The following is a 22,199-nucleotide window of genomic DNA, read 5'->3' as shown; positions in this document are numbered from 1 at the left end:
AGGGCTGGATGCATACTCAGCATCAAGTAAATGGCCTCCTCTACTAATTTTTTATTTTCATAGAGTGGTATTTCCTATTTTTCTTTCTTCACACTTTTTGCTATAAATAATTTAAATTGTGACCAAATACTAAGTTATCTTCTCCAGCATTACAATTATTCATTAGTAAACATTGAGCACCTGTGGTGTCTCAAACCCTATTGTCATAGCCCATTTGCATTGCTTTAAAGGGATACCTGAGACCAGGTAATTTATAAAGAAAAGAGGCTTATTTGGCTCACAGTTCTGCAGGCTGTACAAGAAGCATGGGGCCAGCATCTGCTTCTGGTGAAGGCTTCAGGAAGCTTCCAGTCCTGGCAGAAGGGGAAGGGGAAGCAGATGTATCATATGATGTGAAGGGGAGCAAGAGAGGAGGTGCCAGACTCTTTTTAACAATCATCTCATGGGAACCAATAGAACGAGAACTCACTCATTACTGCGAGGATGGCACCCTGCCATTCATGACGAGTCCACCCCCATGACCCAAACACCTCCCACCAGGCCCCCCTCCAACATTTGGGATCACATTTCAACATAGATTTGGAGGGGACAAACATCTCAAACTATATCAACTACCAGGATTATCGGGGACAACCAAGATGAGGAACACAAGGCCCCTGCCCCAGAGGAGCAAAGGACATAAAGGCGATACCGCAGTCCCATGGCAGGAGCTCTCACAGAAGCACGTGCAAAGCACAGTGATGCCCAGAGAGGGGACATCCGAGGGCCCAGGTGGGGAGGGTGCACTCCAGTGATATTAAAAGGAGTCACAGTGTCACATTTAGGGCAAGAATCCCCTCATCTTTCTGATAGAGAATTGTCACGTTTTGTTTTCTTTCATCAAAATGTCGTGGGGTGATGAGCAAAAAGACATCTTATTTTAAAGTGTGTGGTAACCATCTGCTCCAAAGCTGAAGTTAATTGGTCCCATTATCATGGATGAATCAGAGGACTATTGCTCAGAAAAGTCAGAATAAGTGACTAATAGCTCCCCACATGTGAAACCACCTGCCTCCCTCAATGGTGTTCACCTGTGATTTTCTTATTTGCAGAACCTCAAGTTTTCAAGCTATTCACAATGCCAGTGCCCGTGTCTTGTTCCTGTTCTGTGGTTATGTCATGGGGAGTTGGGAATGACCACTCTGTCAAAGCCAGGAATAGAAACATGGAACCATGAAACTTTGCATGTTCCCAATCGCACTCCTTGTATGGAGCACACCTTTATCTCGGGCACCACATTCTAGGTTCTGCTGGATGTTAGAATAGCACTGGGCCATGATGGGGTCTCCGGAGGCTGGAAAGTGCTGGCATTTACCATGGCTGGGCCATCTTTTCAGGGCGGTCACGTCTGATGTACAGCCCTAGGAGTGCTCTCAACTGGGTAAGAGTCTTAACTTCTAGAAGCCGGCTTACATCAAACCACTAAGCCTTGCCCTCCATCCACACAGCTGCTCTAGCAGGCTGCATCCTGCCTACCTGCCCTCTCCCAGGTGTGCACGGTCTCAACAGCCTGGGCCACACTGTTATCTGCACAGGTTACAGGAGCTGTCTGCTTGCCCTTGAGCATTCAGGTGTTTCTCTGTGCATAGCTCCCGTTAGCAGCATGCACTTCAGGGACACGAGTAAACCTCCCAGACACCTGCTGAACACTCCCGGGATACGCCTCCCAGGATACACATGTGAAATGAATGGACAGAATTCCTATTTAAATATCCTTGGGCTAAAGGACGCTGTATGCATTTCTATTTCTGCCTAACAAATTACCACACATTTGGCAGCTTAAAACAGCACAAGTGTATCATCCCACAGCTTCCGGGGGCCAGCCGTCTGCTGTGCTTTAGCTGGGTCTGAGACTCTGCTCATAGTCTCTCAAGGCTGAAATTAAGGTGTCCCCTGGCTGTGTGCTCATCTAGGGGCGGATCCATAAGTTCCCTGCGGTTGGCAGAATTTAGTTCCTTGCGGCTGAATGACTGAGGTCCCATTTTCTTGCTAACTGTTGGTGCCTAGAGAGTACCCAAGAGACTCAGGAGTGATGCAGGTTCACTGTGCGCTGCTTCCTTGCCAAGTCTCATGCATGTGTACAGGTTGCACAAAGCAGGTGTCTTACAGACAGGCAGTGAGGGACAATAGCAGCATAGGGTTCAGGGCAAGACAGTCACACAAGACTTAGGGCAGTGCCCAGGGTGCATGCTGTCTTGTGCTGCAGCTGAGGGACCCCAGAAAGCAGCCTGCTGTGGGTTTGATACCTGGGGGATACAGTCATTATTGGGCTAAAACATTGAAATACATCCTGTTCTCAGAGGGACCAGAACAGAGTCCAGACTGTTCCAGCTAGTTTCCCATGATCTCAGGATACTGCATTCCCAGCACATTCTTTTTTCTTTTTCTTTTTCTTTTTTTTTTCCTGGAGACAGGGTCTCCCTCTGTTGCCCAGGCTGGAGTGCAGTGGCACGATCTCGGCTCAGTGCAACTTCCACCTTCTGGGTTCAAGCGATTCTCCTGCCTCAGCCTCCCAAGTAGCCAGAACTACAGGTGCCCACCACCAAGCCCAGCTAATTTTTGTATTTTAATAGAGTATTTTGTATGTAGTAGCATGTTGCCTACAGTAATGTTTGAGAACTACAGGAAAGGGGAAAGAACGGGGTCAGTCCAAAGCCATCCAGGACCCCACACCACATCCTTGCCATCTAGCTCTCTTCTTATGGCATGGCAGTGAAGTTGTTTACTGCTTCGAGTTGTTTACTGCTTCGGGTTGTTTACTGTTTGGCATGGCAGTTGTTTACTGCTTCAAGACCAGCCAGAGAATCTCTCTCTCCTCTCTCCCCCTTTCCCTCTTCCCTCTTCCCTATTGCCTTTACATTCTACCATCTACCCTTTCTCTGTAAATCTCTCTGACTTTCCTTTTCTCTGACCACTAAACCCTCTTTTGGTCCTCAGATTAGGTCAGGCCAACCCAGGATAATCTCCCTTTTGATCAACTCAGAGTCAGTGAATAGTAAAGTAATTACATCTGCAAAATCCCCTCACTTTACCCCATATTATAACCTAATTACAGGAGTGACATCCCGTCTGAGTCACAGGTTCCACCTACACCCAAGGGAAAGGGATGACACAGGAGTACACCCCAGGAGGTGGGAATCTGAGGACCACTTTAGAATTCTGCCTGCCACAGATACAGTGTCATTACTTGCAGTATGATAATTCTTCTATGCTAAAAGATCCAGAATGAGAGATTAAATCATACTGAATATGTTGTGGTCAGGGGAATTTTCTTGATTTCCTGATGTGCCACGTTTAACCATTTCACTTGGATTGGTATGTTACAGCACACTGTGCCTGGAGGCAGGCATGCATTTGGACTGAATTCTACTTTTTTTTTTTTTTGTTTGTTTGTTTGAGACAAGGCCTCACTCTGTCTCCCAGGCTGGAGTGCAGTGGCACGATGTCAGCTCACTCCAGCCTGTGTCTCCCGGGTTCAAGCGATTCTCCTGCCTTAGCCTCCCAAGTAGCTGGAATTATAGGCATGCACCACCATACCTGGCTAATTTTTATATTTTTGGTAGAGATGGGGTTTTGCCATGTTGGTCAGTCTGGTCTTGAACCCCTGGCCTCAAGTGATCCACCCACCTCAGCCTCCCAAAGTGCTGGGATTATAGGCATGAGCCACTGTGTCCAGCCAGAATTCTACTCTTGATGGCTTCAAATTTCAAACAACTTGTTTCTGTGCCCTCCAAAGATATCATACCCTTTGATTGGGCTCTTTTGACAATCAGAACCATGGATCTGGTCATCTGGGATAGGATGGGGTGGGCACTATGGCAACTATGCTTTTGATAATAGCAGCCTTCACATATTGGGGGTCTCCTATGTGCTAGGTGTATTATACGCCATTTTAATTATGTCCAGATCTCACATCGGCTGCATGCAGTTGCCAAGATGCTCTTCATTTTACAGAACAGGCAGAAGAGACTTGGGGAAGCCGAAGGGTTTGCCCATGGCTGCCTGGCTGTGAAATGTCCTCATCCTGCCCATGCCACGAGACCTCCTCAGTTCAGCTCAGAGCGTTGGGAGCTGTCATTCTTTCCCTCAGGATACTTACTGCCACGTGACCCATTCCAAATATGAATTGCATGATTTATTGGATTTTCTTAAAAGAATAAATCACCAATACCAGAGAAAATCTCCAAAGGAACACTCTTTGAGAGGCCAAGTAGAAAGCCAGCGGCCGAGTTACACAATTCTAGAGGGACACGTTGCTGAGGGCACCGCGCAGGAACATCTGACAGAGGCAAAGTGAAGGGGGGTGGCCCAGGGGGCCCACAGATGATGGGGGTGGCCCGGGAGGCCCACAAATCACGGCAGTCCCCAAGATTTACATTTAACACTCCTCACACAGAGTGACTGATCCCCAAGTCCTGTCAGGAAGAAAATCAAATGAAGTTATCAAATTTTTAGGAGTATATGGTACATACAGAAGAACAGTTCACAAGCCCAGGAGACTTCAGACCAAGCGTGGCAAGAAGCCTACCTTGCGGCAGTTCCAGCACAGCTGAGAAAACGTAAAGGAGGAAGCATTTTGACCATTTTTGTGACTGACTGTTACACATTAACCTTCTTTTTAGGGCAAACAGAGTTAGTTTAAGCTGATTTGTCTACAGCTGGTTCACTGAATCATGTGGACTAGCCAATGTTTTGTGTTTTGTTTATGATTAGAGCTAATATCTCGGGGAAATCAGGATGACTTAAGTTTTGGCTACATGGTTATAGGTGGTTGGCCTTGGGGTGTGTCTGAACTGGGGCCTCTATTTTTCTTTAACAGTCCTGTAAAATGCAGGGATACATAATGTTACTGATGTGCTATTACCCACCAAGACTGAAGTTTGGAAGCAAGTCATGTGATGAATCTGCTGTAACAGAGCTCGTAAGATCAAAAAATATTCATTAAGTCACTATTGCATTGTCATTATGTTCTCACTTTTATTTTTGTGAGGAAGAAATAGAAATCTGTTTGTTAATCTAGGTATTGGAAATGAAAAGCATGTGTTCAGGTGGGAGTTAAGGGAGGGTTAGAAAATAGAACCTTTAGATGTCTTCAGAAGTGGTAAAATAAAACTGGCAGTGTATCAGATCCATGAGAAGCCAGCCTGTTCAACAATTCTGGGTAAAAATAAGAAACGTGTGATGTTAAAGCATATATTAATGACAATATGTAGTCACAGTTTTATGTTGTAGCCTTGTTTATAGACTCAGTCAGCATCTAAGGTACCCCTTAAATATTTCAGACATACTCTTTTGCATTTTATGGAAAAAATAAGATGAGGTGGAAATATTTGCAAATTGGGGTTTTCTGAAGACATTCCATCCAGCAGATTCACCACCTGAATCCTTTCTTTGCCTTCAAAATGTCGTCTCAGGTTCAAGCAGCTTCCAGCTGTCTTTTCCCTTAGAGTCATCTCTGGAGCTAGACCCATTACCCTTTCATTGTTTTAATTCCTTATTGAAATGTACATGTGGGAAAGTGTGCAAATCATAAGTGTAGAACAGATCACATCCTATAACAAGGACTCAGACAAGAAACTCACATCAAGAAAAGTGACTTCTTATAGCATAGGTTTATTTTGCCTCTTTTTGAGCTTTATATAAATGGAATCATGAATGGGTTAAGTTCTGGATTCTTCTGCTTATCATTAAGCTTATGCAATTCATTCATAGAGTTGTGTAATTACCATATAGCTTATTTATTCTCATTGGTGTATTGCACTGCAATGTATATACATGTATTACAAATAACTTCTCCATTATGTTATTGATGGATTTTTTGGTGTCTTAGCTCAGGCTAACATAACAAAATACCATAGACCAAGTGATTTAAATGACAGAAATTTATTTTCTCACAGTTCTAGAGGCTAGAAGTCCCAGATCAAGGTGCTGGCCAATTCAGTTCCTGGTGAGGATTCTCTTTCTATCTTGTAAACGGCTGCCTTCTCACTGTATTCTCACATGGTCTTTCTTCAGTGCATGCCTTGGGGTGGGGGACAGTTTGAGAGTTGAAGCTCTCTAGAGTCTTTTATACAAACGCTAATTCTGGGAGATCAGGGCCCCACCCTTATAACCTCATTTAATGAATTTAAATTACTTCCTTGAAGTCTTCGTCTTCAAATATAGCCACACTGGTGATTAAGATTTCAATATGTGAATTTGGAGGCGACACATTCAGTCCATAACAAGCTGTTGCAACTTTGTCATTATTATAATAAAAGTGGGGTGCTATGAACATTCTTGTACAGGTTTCTGGTAAGCCATGAACACATTTCTAAAGATACATACAGTCATCCCTCAGTATCCATAGGGAATTTGTTCCAGGACCCTCCAGATACTGAAATTCTCAGATGTTCGAGTTCCTTGTAGAAAATGGTGTGCTATTTGCATATAACCTACTCACATTTTCCCATATATTTTAAATCATCTCTAGATTACCTGTAATACCTAACACAATGCCTACATCATTTCATCCATGTGGATTTGACATATTATTTGGCACACAGCAAATTCAAGATTTACTCTTTGGAACTTTATGGAATTTTTTTTTCTGGATTATTTCTATCAGCAGTTAGTTGAATTCGCAGATTCAGAACCCACAGATACAGAGGGTCAGTTGTACTTAGGAGTGATATTGCTGGATCATAGGATTTACATATGTTCAGCATTATAACAGTTGTCCAAATAGTTTTCCAGAGTGGATGTACCAGTTGCTCTTCCTCTGTTGAGAGTTCTGGTTGCTCCATGTTTTTTGTCTTTTTGTTTTAGTTACTGTGTTGAAAGTGTAGGAGTATCCACACAGTGGTTTTAATTTTTATTTTCTGATGACTAGTAAAATTAGGTACTTTTCATGTTATAGGCCATTTGCATATCCTCTTTTGTTGGGTGCCTTTTCAGGTTTTTTACCCATTTTTAAGATTGCCTTTTTGATTGACTTGTGGGAATTATTTATACATTCTAGATATGGGACCTTTGTCAGGTGTGTATTGCCAATATCTTCACCCACCCTACTGGTTCCCTTTTCACTCACTGACTGATACACTTTGATGAACAGAAGATCATAACTAAAATAGTTCAACTTACCTTTTTTTTCCCCTTACTTGAGAGCCTCTATTTCAGCTTAAGAAACCTTTGCCTACCCCAAGGTCCTGAAAATATTCTCCTGCCTTTCATACTTAAATCTATAATCCACCTAAAAATGATTTTCATAAATGATGTGCTATGTAATGAAAGTCCATTTTCCCATATATTCATCAACCTGACATGGTACCATTTATTGAAATCATCTTTTCTTTATTATGCTGCAGTGTAACCTTGAGATACAGCAGGTGACTGTGTAGGTGTGGGTCTGATTCTGGGTCTGTTCTGTTCCATCAACAATTTTGATGTTATTCTTCTTTATCATTAAGTTTAAATCATTTTAAATACTTATTATAATTTTTCCTTTGACTCATAAATTACTTAGAAATATGTTGCTTAATCACTGTGGGGATATTTCTAGGAGTTTTTTTTTCTAGCTTAATTCTTCTGTGGTCAAAGAATGTATAATGAATGATTTCAGACATTTTAAATTTGTTGAGACTTGCTTTATGACCCAGCATATAATTAAGCTTAATAAATATTCTATGTGCACTTGAAAAAAATTTGAATTCTGTCCTTCTTAGGTATAGTACTTTTTACATATGTTAATTATATCAAGTTTGTTAATTTTGTCGCTCAGATCTTTTCTATTCTTCACTAAGTTTTTGTCCACTTATTCTACCAGCTATTGAACAGGGTGTGTTAAGATCTCCTACTATGATTGTGTTTCTCTGTTTCTTCCTTAGTTATCTTTTGCTTTATATATTTTGAAACTGTGTTAGTGGATGCATAGACAGAATTATTACACCATCCTGGTGTAATAACAAAACTAAAGTTTTGTTAGATGCAGCCCCGATGGCAGTGAAGTCTCAGGTTTTCATTTGTCTGAAAATGGCATTATTTTACTTTCATATTTAACAGCTAGTTGTAGGCTTTACAGACCATGTAAGTTCTGTATCACATATTCATTCTCTCTTTCTCTTTCCCTTCCCTCTATACCTCTTATAGACCAAAGTTTACTGACTCCTGATCTATATTATTTTCTCCCTCTACTTTGGATTTAATCACTGTTCCTTTGTAACTTTTTAACATGGATGATTAATTCATTAATTCCTAGCCTTTCTTTTTAACTCTTGCAAGTATTTAAGGTTATTAATTTTTTTCTCCATACTATTTTAGCTATATCCCCAAAATTTTGGAGTGTAATATTTTTGTTATTACATGGTTTCAAAATATTTTCTGATTTTCATTTTGGTTTATTATTTGACCCATGAATTATTGTAAGTGCTTCTTTGTTTGCAAGTATGTAAAAACTACTAAATATTTTTAGTTATTTTTATTATAGATTTCTTACTTCCATTGTGGACAAAAAGCATTGTCTGTATGATTTGAAATCTCTTGAGAACTTTGCTTCACGATTCAGAATATGATCAGTTTTTTAAAAATCTTTCCATGTTTGCTTGAAAATAATGTTTAGTCTTCTGTTTTGGCTGCATTGTATTGTATTTGTCCATTTGGTCATTTATTATGTTTTTCACATCTTCTGTACATTTATTGGTTTATTTTTTACTTTTTCTCTCAGTTACCGATAGAGATGTGTTAAAATCTCTCATCATGATTGAGTACTTGTCTATATCTCCTTTTATTCCTATGGATTTTTAATCCTGCATAAATATAATGCTATGTTATTGAATACAGCAATTAAACTGATTTCTTCCTCATGAATTGAGCAGTTGAACAGTGTAGAGGGTGCTTATTAAATTCTACTAATGCTTTTTGCCTTTTCGTTTATTTTATCTGCTATTGATTCAGCTATGTTAGCTTTCCGTAAGTTAAAACATTCCTGATGTACCATTTGCCACCTTTCATACCTTTACCTATAGCACTTTTGTATTCCTCTGTTTTAGATTTATCTCTTGCAAGCTGCATGTAGTTAATTTATTCATAAAATCAGTTTCACAGCCTTTGTCTTTTAACAGGTGCATTTTTTTTAATGCAATTGCCATTTTCCCCCATTCAATGTGGTGTTTATTCTCTCCTTACACATCTTCTTTTAAATCAATTAAATATTGTTTAATCATGTCTTTTTAAAAATTCTACAAGTTTTGAAGTTATACCCTCTCTTTCCATTATTAAGAGGTTACCCCTAAAACATGCGTATGAATCACATCTCAAATTAATTAACATCTTAACCTACTTTACACCCAGGCAAGACAGGGACTTTGGAGTAGTTTAGTTTTATTCATCCTTATTCTCTCCTGTTTTGTAAGTTGTTGTCATTTATTTTAGTTGTATACTTTTAATCTCATCAGACATTAGTGTTTTATATAGTCAACATTCATTTCGATTTACCCATATGCTTACCTTTTTTGTTTCTCCTCATTTCTTCTTGCATGTCAGATCTTCCTTCTGTTTGAAGTTCATCCTTTACAGTTTCTTTAGGTGAGTGCTAATTTTACTCTCTCAGTTTTTGTTAGTCTTAAAATGTCTTTGTTTTGCCCTCATTTTTTGAAAACATTTTTCATGGGTCTAGTATTATAGATTGCCAGTTATTTTCATTCAGCACATTGAAGATTTTTTTTTTTTGGCTTCTTCTTTCCATTGTTCCTTTGAAGAGGTAGGCTGTCAATCTATCACTCCTTTGAAGATAATCTGGTTTTTTTCTTTCTCTAGGTGCTTTAACATCTTTTCTCTCTGTCTTTTATATTGTGCAGTTTCACTAGGATATGTTAAGGAAGACATTAATTTTATTGTTCTTAGAATGTCTTAGACTTTTTAAATCTGTGAGTTTATTTTTACATATTTTGGAAAATCCTCAGTCAGTATTCAATATTGCCTGATTCATGCCTTTCTGAATTTTGATTGGACAATGTTAGATCTTTTCAGTCTATTCTTATGTCTCATAAACTCTCTTGCGTCTTTTCTCTTTCCCTCTTTGTTGCTTCTTACTTATCTTCAAATGTATTAACTTTTTTCTTCAACAGTGTCCAACCTGATATTAAACTGATTCTTACTTTTTTACTTTAATTTTTATATCTTTCATTTTAAGTTCTATATGTGTTTTCCAAATCTGCCTCTTATTCTTTGGTCATATTTTGTTTAATTCTTTTGTGTATTTTGAACATTTTGAACATACTTGTTTACAGTCTCTAATCATTTTTAACCTCAAGTTTATAGGTATCTATAAACTGCTGATTTTGTGTGTATGACTCTGACTCACAATGGCTTGTTTTCTGTTGTGTTTGTAATTTTGGGTTGTGAGCAGGATGTTATATGTGGGACTCTTGTGTGGCCTGTGTTGAGAGTGTACTCCTCTTAGAGAGATTGTTTTTGTTTGTTTGTTTGTTTGTACCAGTTTCCCAAGAGGAATTACTTTTGGTACTTAGAACCAATTTTATGTTAATTTCTTGGCTTAGTGGTTCCAAGTCACAAATCAATTTTAGCTCAAATCTTCATGACAGCCAACATTTCCGGGGAAGTTTTTATTTTCCTCTGCTAAGCCTAGGCTAAAAGAGACAAATTTTCTTCCCAACTGCCTTTGCCAGAGCAAAATTATTTCTAATCTTTGCATTCAGGATATAGTTTTTGAGGATCCTAACTCTATGTGGAAGGAAAAGGCCATCCCCAGTCCCAATTCCCCACATTTCAGGGTCTCCAGCCTTTTTTCGAGTTCTTATGAAGTGATTAAACAGTTAAATGTCTTCACGCGTTGGCAGTTGCTGGTTTGGTGCATACTAATTTCCATCCCATATTTATTTCTGGTTGTTGGAGATTTACTACACTTTCTTTCAAGCTTGGATATACATTTGAAAGGATTATTGAAAATAAGTATTTTTATTTTCTGACCTCTTTTCCTCTTTAAATCTGTGCCCTCTTGCTCATCTTAGGGAGAGGGATTTCTCTTTTCAAACGACCAGAGACAAAGCCTTCAGCCCCTACTTTATCTGCAGTGCTACACACATCCACACAAGATCTTATTTAAAATTTTTTTTTGCTAAGTATTACAGAGAAATCAGGAATAATTAAGCATAGAGTAACTAACAAAAGTAAAAATCAATGAGGGTTTGTAGGGGTATAAGAAATCTTTTTGTTGGTTTTAAAAAGTTGCTTTCTTTGGTTCATTAGGCTTAACACCTAAAGGCCAGGTCTTTCCTCACATTCCTCACATGGTTCCTTTTCCCCAAGACCTACTCATCTTTTTTCTTTAAATCTTCTTTATCCTAATACTACAATCTAACCAATGAATGTAGGCCAAAAAAAATTTAACATGCTATATTTAGATGTCTACCCAATTCAAGAGCATAATTTGCATTTCTGAGAACCTCTGGACAGTGCTTCTCAAGCAATCTGTGTTGAAGGACAACTCTTTTCTTTAGATTTCCAATTCACTGTCTCCCTATGCTTCTATAAAATTTAATAAAAATATTACAGCAAAGCGCATTGCTATAAAAGCTCCTAAACACTTCCTCCCATTTTCTATACTTGCCTCATTGTGCACCAGCTGACCTCCCTTTAAGCAGCACCAGGCACTCTGTGTGCAAAAGCTTCCCTTTATTTGCAGTTCATAGTCTTTCTTGCATGAATGTCAGAGCAGTTGTGCTTACTCTAAAAAGGACTTTGGTGTATAAAGGTACCTTTTAAGCCAAAGCATTTTGGTTCACTCATTCATTCATTCTTTAGTATATGCATAAATATACTCCTTTATTTAACTCAGGATTTTGGACCTGTATATGCATAACACATATATGGGGCTTTCTATATGCCACGCCCTATCTTAAGTACTTTCCCAAGATTAAATAATATAATGTTCATAAAAACTCTGTTAGATCAGGACTATTATTATCTCCATTTTTAAGAATTGAACACTGAAACAGTGATTAAGTAACTTGCCCAACACCACACTGCTAAGAAATAGTGGAATTGAGATTTGAACCCAGGAAGTCTAACTCCAGCTTCTCTGTCTAACCAGTCTGCTGACTGCCTCTCTGATGACTACCTTAGACACTCTAGTCCAGATTCTGCAAGGGTAGGTGTTCCAAAGGCCACTATTTCATCCTCATTTTCAACTTGAATCAGTTGGTCTTTATTGCACAGACTTCTGAATTGAAAAGGGAAATCAGGTCTTCCACCTCCTTTGTGGGAAGAGTGATGATTGGTTAGCGTGTCTGCCATGGAAAGTGTGGTGGTTTTTCAATGCTGCTTGCTATGGTATAGAGGGGATTGACAGAAGACACTTCAGAGAAGTCACCTATTAGCTTCAGGGCTCTGTGCCTTCAAAAAAATTGAAAATTATAACCAAACTGTAAAAATTTCAACTCAATCTATTGAAACAGCAGAAAAATTTAGTCAAACTAGCATTAGTTTGCATTAGTTACATTCGCCCAAAATATTTTTAACTGAATTCAACCCATTTTTAAAACTTAATCGAGACAAATGAATTAATTTACATAGAAATTGTCTTTGGCACCAGAACAGAATGTCTCCATTGTAAGACTATAGAGTAAACCCACATGCCATTTCCTTCATCTTGAACATCTTCACATCTACAGGAAAATTGAAAGATGAGTATTCATATATCTTGCACCAAAAATCACCAGTTTTCAGGACTTTGTCACATTTGCTTTATCTCTCTTTATGTGTATGGAAGTACATACACTTTTTCTGAATCATTTGAATGTGTATTGTGGATACTTCACTTCTTCTGAAAATAAAGACATTCTCCTATATGACTTAACAGCATTAGAAAATTAGCACTAACTTAGTAATGTCAACTAGTAGAGCCCATACTCAGATTTTCCCAATTGGCCCCAAAGTCATTTTTGTGATTTATTTTCATTCCAAAAAAACCAACTTTATGCGTTACATTTGGTTGTTATGGCTCTTTATGCACTTTTTAAAAAACATTCTCTCTTCTTTTGTTTTTCATGAAAATGGATATTTTAAGATTCCCAGCCAGTTCACGTACAGTGGTCATATCTCATTGTTGAATGCCCCAGTGGGGTTAATTCCTCACCCTTCTCCCAAGTGTAGACCTCGGGGTCATATGACCCTGGGTTACTCTCCTTATATCTGTAATAAAGGCTGGAACAAGCAGAGGCCCTGCTGATCTGCACAGTCTGTAGGGATAGGAAGGGGAAGGTCCTGCTATGCCTAGACACTGGCAATGAGCCAGGTTGGGGAGAGAGAAAGCTCAAGGGAAAGGAATTGGGGTGTGGGGAGGAAGAGATATGCGAGGAATGGGGTAACATGGATTTGAGGCACTTGCTCAGTATATGGACCCATTGGATAGCCACTCCCCACCTAGGAATAACAAGTCAGAAGTCTTAAAGAAGAATCCTCAGTCTCTACTGCAGGGGAGAGGCCAAGCCAGCGCCTCCCAGAACCTGTGGCAGAGGAATCAACATTGTGTACAGCACATATTCGTCAACATTTAATAGTATCATTTATCTGAAGATTTGAATATATAATGTATTTTTAAATACTGTCTTCATGTGATATAATGAAAAAAATTGCCAAATTCATGTTGGTGTTACAGCGAGGGAGGAAGGAATGAGAGTGAAATGGGGGAGGCGAATAGAGGGAACTTCAGCTTGATCTTTACTCGTTTTTCTTTTCTTTTATGTTGAAAGGAACCTGCTGGTGCAAATATGGCAGAGGGGTGACATTCATTTGGTTTTGGGTGATGGGTGTGTTTCTTTTGGCACTTTACAAAATTTGAGCTCCAGTTTTGCTCGTTACTCAGTAATACGGCTTTTGAAATCATATAGGTCAGAGAAGTTAAAATTGGCTTGCCACAAACTCAACCATAAGAAACAAAATTAGACTGGCCTTTTTTGTGATCTGATTTTGTCCTGGATGTGTGAGGGCTCCTGTTGAGGTTCAGCGGATCGTGGGCAAGTTTACTTACTCCCTGTGAGCCTCAGTTTCCTTCTCTGTAAAATGGGAATCACATCCCCTGACACAGAGCTGGTTGATTTATTGAGGGTCCTGCAGTGTGCAGGAGAACACACTAACCCAGCCAGCAGGAGCTTAAACTGTGAGGTCATCATTATCCCACACAACTCAGAGTCTGAAAACAGGGATGTTCATGGCAGGGCTGGCAGCTGCACAGTGTTATGGAGGACCCAGGCATACATAGCACCCTGCTCTTCTCTCCCCAGCGGGTCAGTGCTAGCTCCAGCTGGGGATGCAGTGTAGCTGTGGCCGCATCAGGCCACACATCCTCACACTGCATCATTCAGGGCAGCAAGAGAGAGCCCCTGATTATGGCCCTTGTGAAGGAGGAGCAAGCCCCAGCAGGTCTCCTGTTACATCTTGTGAGCCAGGCAACAGCAGTCCATGGCAAGGGGAGTGGAATTGCACAGATCGTCTTGGACGTATGAACATTTGCACGTTGCCCCATGGGGCAGGCAAGGAGGCTTGCCTGAAAAGCCCCAGACACAAGCAGGGCTCTGTCAGCAAGGATGGGAGGGAAACGCTATGGGGTGGGCAAGACAACAAGGTCTGCCACAGAAATGCAGACCACGTGCCTCATTAGCATATTCCCTGTCCCTCCTCTCCCTGATTGTCTACTCATGTTCCCTATACTCCCTGATGGCTGCCCAGAGCACTAGCAGCTGAGATCAATGCAGAGGATGAACGAGGCTGCCCACTTTAGTGTCAAATGTGTCGGATTTCCAGGTGTCACAGCCATTTCGTTGAGTTTTATGCCTTTGTAAGCAAAGATCCTGCCATTTTATTTTACTTTGTGGCAACCCAGTTTTACTGTATCCCAGCCTGGTTGTTATAAACACTTTTTAAAAGTCAAGTGAGACAGGTTGCTATTTCACAGCCTAGAGAAAAAGAAGTGACTAAGTAACTGCATGTTTTTTCCAATGACGTCCACAACGGTCCATCCAGTGGTAGTGTCAATTAAAGCCCTTACTTGCATTTCTCATTTAGCTTTAATAAGGTGACTTGTAGGTGGTAAGAATATACCAATTTGTTAGCGTAAGCATTAACATCTTCATATAATAAATATACGTTCGTCTACTTAACTTTGTAGTGTTAATTTTAATACATGCTTTTATTTAGAATTAAGGGCACAGTTATTTTTTATCAGTAATGCCACTTATTACAATGGAATCACTGAATCTTAACCAAAAAGCGCTGAAGAGTGGATAAGGATTCAGTTTAAACAAAGAACCAAGAAGTTTTTTTATATTAAACTTTGTTAATATGGCAACACATTAGGCAATAACTCTCTGACTCTAAAATAAATATACTCCTGAGGGCCTTAATTTTCAAGCTTACTTGCAGTCTTTATCCTTCATATTTCATTATTTCTATTCTGATAGAAACAACACCTTTTATTAGATTTTTTGTACAAATTTATGGGGTGTATTTGAAATTTCGTTACATGTATATAATGTGTAGTGATTGAGTCAGAGTGTTCATCACCCGAGTACAATACATTTTTGTTAAGTAGAATCACCCTATTCTGCTATCCAGCATTGAATGGATTCCATCTTACTGTATGTGTGTACCCTTTAACCCACTTCTCTCCATCCTCCCTCACCACTCACCCTTCCCAGTCTCTGGTATCTGTCTTTGCACTCTCTACCTCTATGTGATCAAATTTCTAGCTCCCACATATAATTCAGAACATACAATATTTGTGTTTTTGTGCATGATTTATTTCACTTAGGATAATGACCTCCAGTTTCATCCATGTTGCTGCAAATGAATGACATCATTCTTGTTAATAGCTGAATAGTATTCTCCTGTGTATTTACACGTTTTCTTTAGCCATTGACAGATGGAATGTAGAAATGTAAAACATGTTCTGCTTCTTCAGTTGTTCAAATCCTATTAATATTTCTCTCTTTTTTAAAGAATTTTTGATTAAAATGCTCTTACAATTTCTTGGAAATATCTATTATAAACATTCTCATTTGATTGAAGTTCCCAAAGTGTTGAAGGCCCTAGGGAGGTGCATGTTATATTTCATCCTCCAAATAAAAACATACATATGTCACTAGAAGTTTCACATAACATTAGAAGCTTGATACAACCACTCATAAGCTTGAAGCAATTTTTAAACAATTTTAGTATTATCCAAGAAGTGACATGTAAGATGACATTTGTGTCACCTGCCTAACATGTAAATGAGCCAGGCTATTTATCCTTTCCATAGACACATTCTTTTGAAAAGCAGCCATGAGTGCAGATGCACCTGTCATCAGGTAGGACAGAGTCTCCTGTAGCCATCAGCCTGGAGATTACCTTTGCCTCGCTTCTGTGCTATTCACCCATTTCCCTCCTGTTTCCTGTATTTCTCTGGTTCTGGTTTCCACCCTCATTTTGTGGAGTACATCCTTCTGAAGCTTCCTGAGAAAGAGTGAATGAAGATGTCTTGACATGAGTTCACTAGAAAACAGAACCCGGCCAGGCGCGGTGGCTCACGCCTGTAATCCCAGCACTTTGGGAGACTGAGGCGGGCGGATCACGAGGTCAGGAGATTGAGACCATCCTGGCTAACACGGTGAAACCCCGTCTCTACTAAAAAAAAATACAAAAAATTAGCCAGGCGTGGTGGCGGGCACCTGTAGTCCCAGCTACTCAGGAGGCTGAGGCAGGAGAATGGCATGAACCCAGGAGGCGGAGGTTGCAGTGAGCCAAGATCGCGCCACTGCACTCCAGCGTGGGTGACAGAGCGAGACTCTGTCTCAAAACAAAAACAAAAACAAAAACAGAACCCAAGGTAACTCCCAATGGCTATTTATTTCAGAGACACAGTCCCAGATGTGTTAGCAACTAGTTTTATTGAGAAATAAGGCTGCTCTGAATTTCTTGTATGAGTCTTATGTTTTCATTTCTCTTGGGTAAATAAATATCCATGCGTGGAATTGCTGGGTCATATGGTAAAGGTAGGTAATAGTCCATTTCACACTGCCATAAAGATACTACCTCAGACTGGGTAATTTATAAACAAAAGGGGTTTAATTGACTCACAGTTCAGCATGACTGGGGAGGCTTCAGGAAACTTACAATCATGGCGGAAGGGGAAGGGGAAGTAGGCACCTTCTTCCCAAGGTGGCAGGAGAGAGACAGCACAGGGAAACTGCCACTTTTAAAACCATCAGATCTCATGAGAACTCACTCACTATCATGAGAACAGCATGGGGGAAACCGCCTCCATGATCTAATCACCTACCACCAGGTCCTTCCCTTGACACCTGGGCATTACAATTCAAGATGAGATTTGGGTGAGGACACAGAGCCAAACCGTATCAGAGTATGTTGAACTGTATTAGAAATTGCCAAAAGTTTTTCTAAAATAATTGTGCCTTTTTACAATCCCAACAGCAAAGTATGAAAACTCCAGTTGCTCCATGGCCCCTTAGACATCTGTGCTAGTATGTAAAATACAATTGACCCTTGAACAGCACAGGTTTGAACTGCACAGGTCCACTTCCACTTATATGTGGATTTTTTTCAACCAAGTGAGGATCAAAATTACAGTATTCACAGGATGTAAAATCCATGTATATGGAGGGCCAACTTCTTATACATACAAGTTCCACAGAGCCAACTATCAGACTTCAGTATACACAGATTTGGGTGTATGTCGGCTGGGTCCCAGAACAAATCCTGTGCAGATACTTGGGGATGACTGTACCATTGATTTGTGTATATTGATCTTGTATCCTGTGACCTTAACAAATTGCTTATTAGTTATGGTTTTTTGTAGCTTCCTTATGATTTTCTGTGTGAACTATCATGTTCTCTGCTAAAAAGAATAGTGTTATCTCTTCCTTTCTGATTTGCGAATACAGATTTTATTTCTTTCTCTTGACTTATTTCACTGGCTAGGACTTCTCATACTATGTTGAATAGCAGTGGAGAGAGGGAGCATCTTTGTCTTTTTCCTAGTCTTAGAGGTAAAGCATTCAGTCTTTCACCATTAGGTATGATGTTAGCTATATGTTTGTGTAGATTTTTTAAATCAAGTTATGAAGATCCCCCTATTCCTAGTTTTATGGGAATTTTTAATTATGAGTGAGTATTGAATTTTGTCAAATGCTTTTTCTGCATTCATGATATGATTATGTGATTTTTCTTCTGTAGCCCATTAATATGGTGAATTATATTGATTGATTTTCAAATATTGAGCCATCTTTGCATCCCTTGGTCATGGTATATAGTTCTTTGTATATGTTACTGTGTTCTACTTATTTGTATTTTCTTATGAATTTTGCATCATATTCATGAGAGATGTTACTCTGCACTTTTCTCTCTTTGTACTTTTTTTGATTTTGGTATCAGGGTAATGTTGGCTATTTTCTGGAGGAGCTTGTATAATATTGGTTGTTGTTAGGTATACCTCTTGGTATAACCTTTTTGGGAATTGTTCTAGTTATTACATTATATACACATACTTTATCAAAGTCTATTGGTGTTGACATTTTACTACTATTGGTGAAGCATATAAACCTTACCTGCCTTTTTGCTTCTTTATTCTCTACCATTTATAATAAAATTGTTTTAAATATTTATTCAACATACATTGAAACATATAAACAGATAGGCAATGTCATAATTTTTGCTTTAACCATCAGACATAATTTAGAAAACTCAAGAGGAGAAGGAAAGTCTATTATATTTGCCCATATTTTTGTTCTTTCCATGTTCTTCCTTCTTTATATGCCAAAATGCCTTCTTTTATCATTTCCTTTCTGCCTAGAGAACTTCCTTTAGCCATTTCTTTAAGGTAGGCTTGCTAGGAACAAAATCTCCTCGCTTATTACTGAAGAATATTTTTGCTAGCTTTAAAATTCTGGGCTGACAGTTATTTTCTTTCAGCACTTAAAAAATATTATCTTGGCTGGGCGTGGTGGCTCATGCCTGTAATTCCAGCACTTTGAGAGGCCAACGCAGGCAGATCACTTGAGGTCAGGAGTTCGAGACTAGCCTGGCCAACATGGTAAAACCCTATCTCTACTAAAAATACCAAAAATTAGCCAAGTTTGGTGGTGCATGTCTGTGTCCCAGCTACTTAGGAGGCTGAGGCAGGAAAATCACTTGAACCTAAGAGGCAGAGGTTGCAGTGAGCCGAAATTGCACCACTGCACTCCAGCCTGGGTGACAGAGCAAGACTCTGTCTCAAAAAAAAAAAAAAAAAAAAATTTTATCCTGCTTCCTTCTGGCCTACACGGTGGCCAATGAGAAATGCACTGTCTTTAGAATTGTTTTTCCCATATAAGTAAGGCGTTGTTTCTCCTTGGCAGCTTTTAAGGTTTCTTTGTCTTTAGTTTTTAGAAGTTTGACTATGATATATTTTGGCATGAGTTTCTATGGGTTTTTTTTTCTGTTTAGGGTTTGCTCAGCTTCTTGAATCTGTATGTTTGTTTGTTCATTTGCAAAAATTGGGAACCTTTTAGTGATTTAGTGATTATTTCTTTGAACACTTTTTTTTTTTTTTGAGACGGAGTCTCGCTCTTTCACCCAGGCCTAAGTGCAGTGGCGCGATTTCGGCTCCCTGCAAGCTCCGCCTCCCAGGTTCACGCCATTCTCCTGCCTCAGCCCCCCGAGTAGCTGGGACTACAGGCGCCCGCCACCATGCCCGGCTAATTTTTTGTATTTTTGGTAGAGATGGGGTTTCACCGTGTTAGCCAGGATGGTCTCGATCTCCTGACCTCGTGATCCGCCCGCCTCAGCCTCCCAAAGTGCTGGGATTACAGGCGTGAGCCACCGTGCCTGGCCTCTTCGAATACATTTTTAGCTCTACCTTATTTCGCCTCTTCTACGGACTCCAGACTTTTGTCGCAGTCCCACATGTTCCTCAGTTGCGTTCTGTATATGTGTTTTTTTTTTTTAAGTTTAATTTTTCTCTGCTGTTCAAATTGGGTAATTTCTATGTTATACCTTTACATTACACTGATTCTTTTTCTCCTCTCTCCAATCTGCTTTTCAGCACATCCATTGAGTTTTTAAAATCAGAGTTGTATTTTTCAGTCCCTATTATATCTGCCCATATTTTTGTTCTTTATTTGGCTCTGTTTAGTATCTTCTATTGTTTTGGTAAGACTTTCTATTTCTTTACTACATTTTCTAATTTTTCATTTGTCTTAGGTATGTTTGTAATTGCTTGTTGAAGTATTCTTAGGATGACTACTTTTAAATCCCAGTCAGATAACTCTAACATCTGTCATCTCAGTTTTCATATCTTTTCTTGTTCTGTTTGAAATCTTCCTGGTTCTTGGTATAAGTGATTTTTTTTTGTTGTTGTTTAAAAGGGTATATATTGGGTATTAAGTTATAGGACTCTGGGTCTTACTTAAATCTTGTGTTTTAGCAGACCTCCTGACACCACTCTGGTAGGTTCACAGGGCCATTGCCTGACAACTGCCAGAGGGTAATTGAAGTACAGTTTCCCCCTCTGCCCCTGTTGATACCTGGGGAATGGGCTTGGTACTTCTTGGCAGGGGTACTTCCTAGCTGAGAGGAGGCAGAGATTCTCATTACAGCCAGATGAGTGTGAAAGTTCAGGCTCCCTATGTGTCCTCTGAAGATAGAGGGCAAGGTGCTTATTACCACCCAGTGGGGTTGAGGTCTTGGCTTTGTACTCAGCCTTCTCTGACACTCCCCAGGTGATGGAGCAGGCAGTGATGAGCACCTTGTTACAGCCTGGTGAGGGTGGAAGTCTAGGCTTCTCACTAGACCTTTGCTGGCAGGGGTGGTGGTCGGGTCATAATTTTTTCTGTGATGTTTGGCTGGAATAGAAGAGGAAATGTCTAAGCAGCTACCGTTTTGCTAAGCTACCCCTTTCCTGGTATTCTGTCTAGAGAGAGCGTGCTTTTTCTTTTCTATCTTTTTTTTTTTTTTTTTTTTTTGTGGCCTACTCTCATTGGTTCCAGTTTTTACAGTATCTAATCTGGGATATAAGAGGCAAAAAGAAACTCCAGGGAACCCACCATTATGTCATTCCTCAAGTCTCAAGATCCCTAGTTAGTCTGCCACTTCTTCTCCACTTTTCAGAGTCTTCTAATATGATTTTATACATAATTTCCAGGGCTTTTCGTTGTACTAAGTAAGAGAAATAGGAAAAAGTACATCTGCTCTATCTTCCCTGAAGTGGAAGTCTCTAAATGTAAATATTCATGAAATTTAACATAACTACACCTATGTAACTATAATGGTTTTGATGAATCAAATGAAATATGAACTATACTTTCAAAGGTATGTGTGCCTCAAAAAAGCAAGATGGTGAAAGGAAAAAATAGCTTTCAGGAGGGAAAGCTGTGTTCAAGGAAATTACAAAGAAATGTTTTATCTTGTGTAAAATACGTTTCCAGATTCAAGGAGAGAAGGTGCTGGCCTTGAGTTTCTTAATGCTGATGCTAATTGATGGGAGGATTTGGCCACTTGTTGTCTTCAAAGGGAAAAGAAATCTATATTTTATTTGAGGAGAGAAGTAGCCATAATGTTCCCCCTTTCTACTGAAAGCTGTAGAAAATCTGTCCCTGATGTTTATGCCTCCTTAGCAAACACCCCCAATGGCCCCTTCCTTTTCTGGGATCCTGTTCTAAAGTGAGCTTCTTTTCCAGGTCGCCTGAACTGGTGGTCCACTGTGTGCACGAGCTGTAAACGGCTTCTTCCTCTGGCCACGACAGGGGATGGGAACTGCCTTTTACATGCTGCCTCACTGGGTAAGCTCCACAGCACAGACAGAGGGTGGCCAGGCTCCAGGCCTGCGCAAGGAAAGACATATGCTATTGAAGGAAACACTATGGAAGGAAAAGCATACGCTAAATAGAGTCACCCATGTCACTGTCATGAGAAAGTCCCCAGGAGACAGAGCCAACAATCCTGGCCCTTCTTGTCAAGTAGCACTTGGTGGAGAGACAGAACACACATAAGAAAAGACCTGGCGTGATAGAAGGAGGCCTTGAGCATAGCTGCAGGGATGGGACTTAGAGACCGTTGCCTGGTACAAATAAAAAGGACTTCCTGGGAGGAGGTGGGATCTTTACTGAAACTTGAAGAACTTGAGAGACTAG

At 39.8% G+C, this 22,199-nt stretch overlaps 1 protein-coding gene across 1 annotated transcript in view; it reads left to right on the top strand.

The window, feature by feature from the left end:
* The window catches only part of OTUD7A (OTU deubiquitinase 7A), a 388,370-nt gene that overhangs the window by 318,046 nt on the left and 48,125 nt on the right, over positions 1 to 22,199 (top strand). Inside the window, exon 7 of the mRNA XM_034938456.4 lies at positions 21,747 to 21,848. Within this exon, the coding sequence (XP_034794347.2) occupies positions 21,747 to 21,848 (102 nt within the window). The remainder of the gene's footprint in view (positions 1 to 21,746; positions 21,849 to 22,199) is intronic.

This window comes from Pan paniscus, chromosome 16 (assembly GCF_029289425.2).
Source record: "Pan paniscus chromosome 16, NHGRI_mPanPan1-v2.0_pri, whole genome shotgun sequence".
Lineage (NCBI taxonomy): Eukaryota > Metazoa > Chordata > Mammalia > Primates > Hominidae > Pan > Pan paniscus.
The sequence above is the reverse complement of the archived record's forward strand: the minus strand, read 5'-3'. Positions and strand labels throughout refer to the sequence as shown.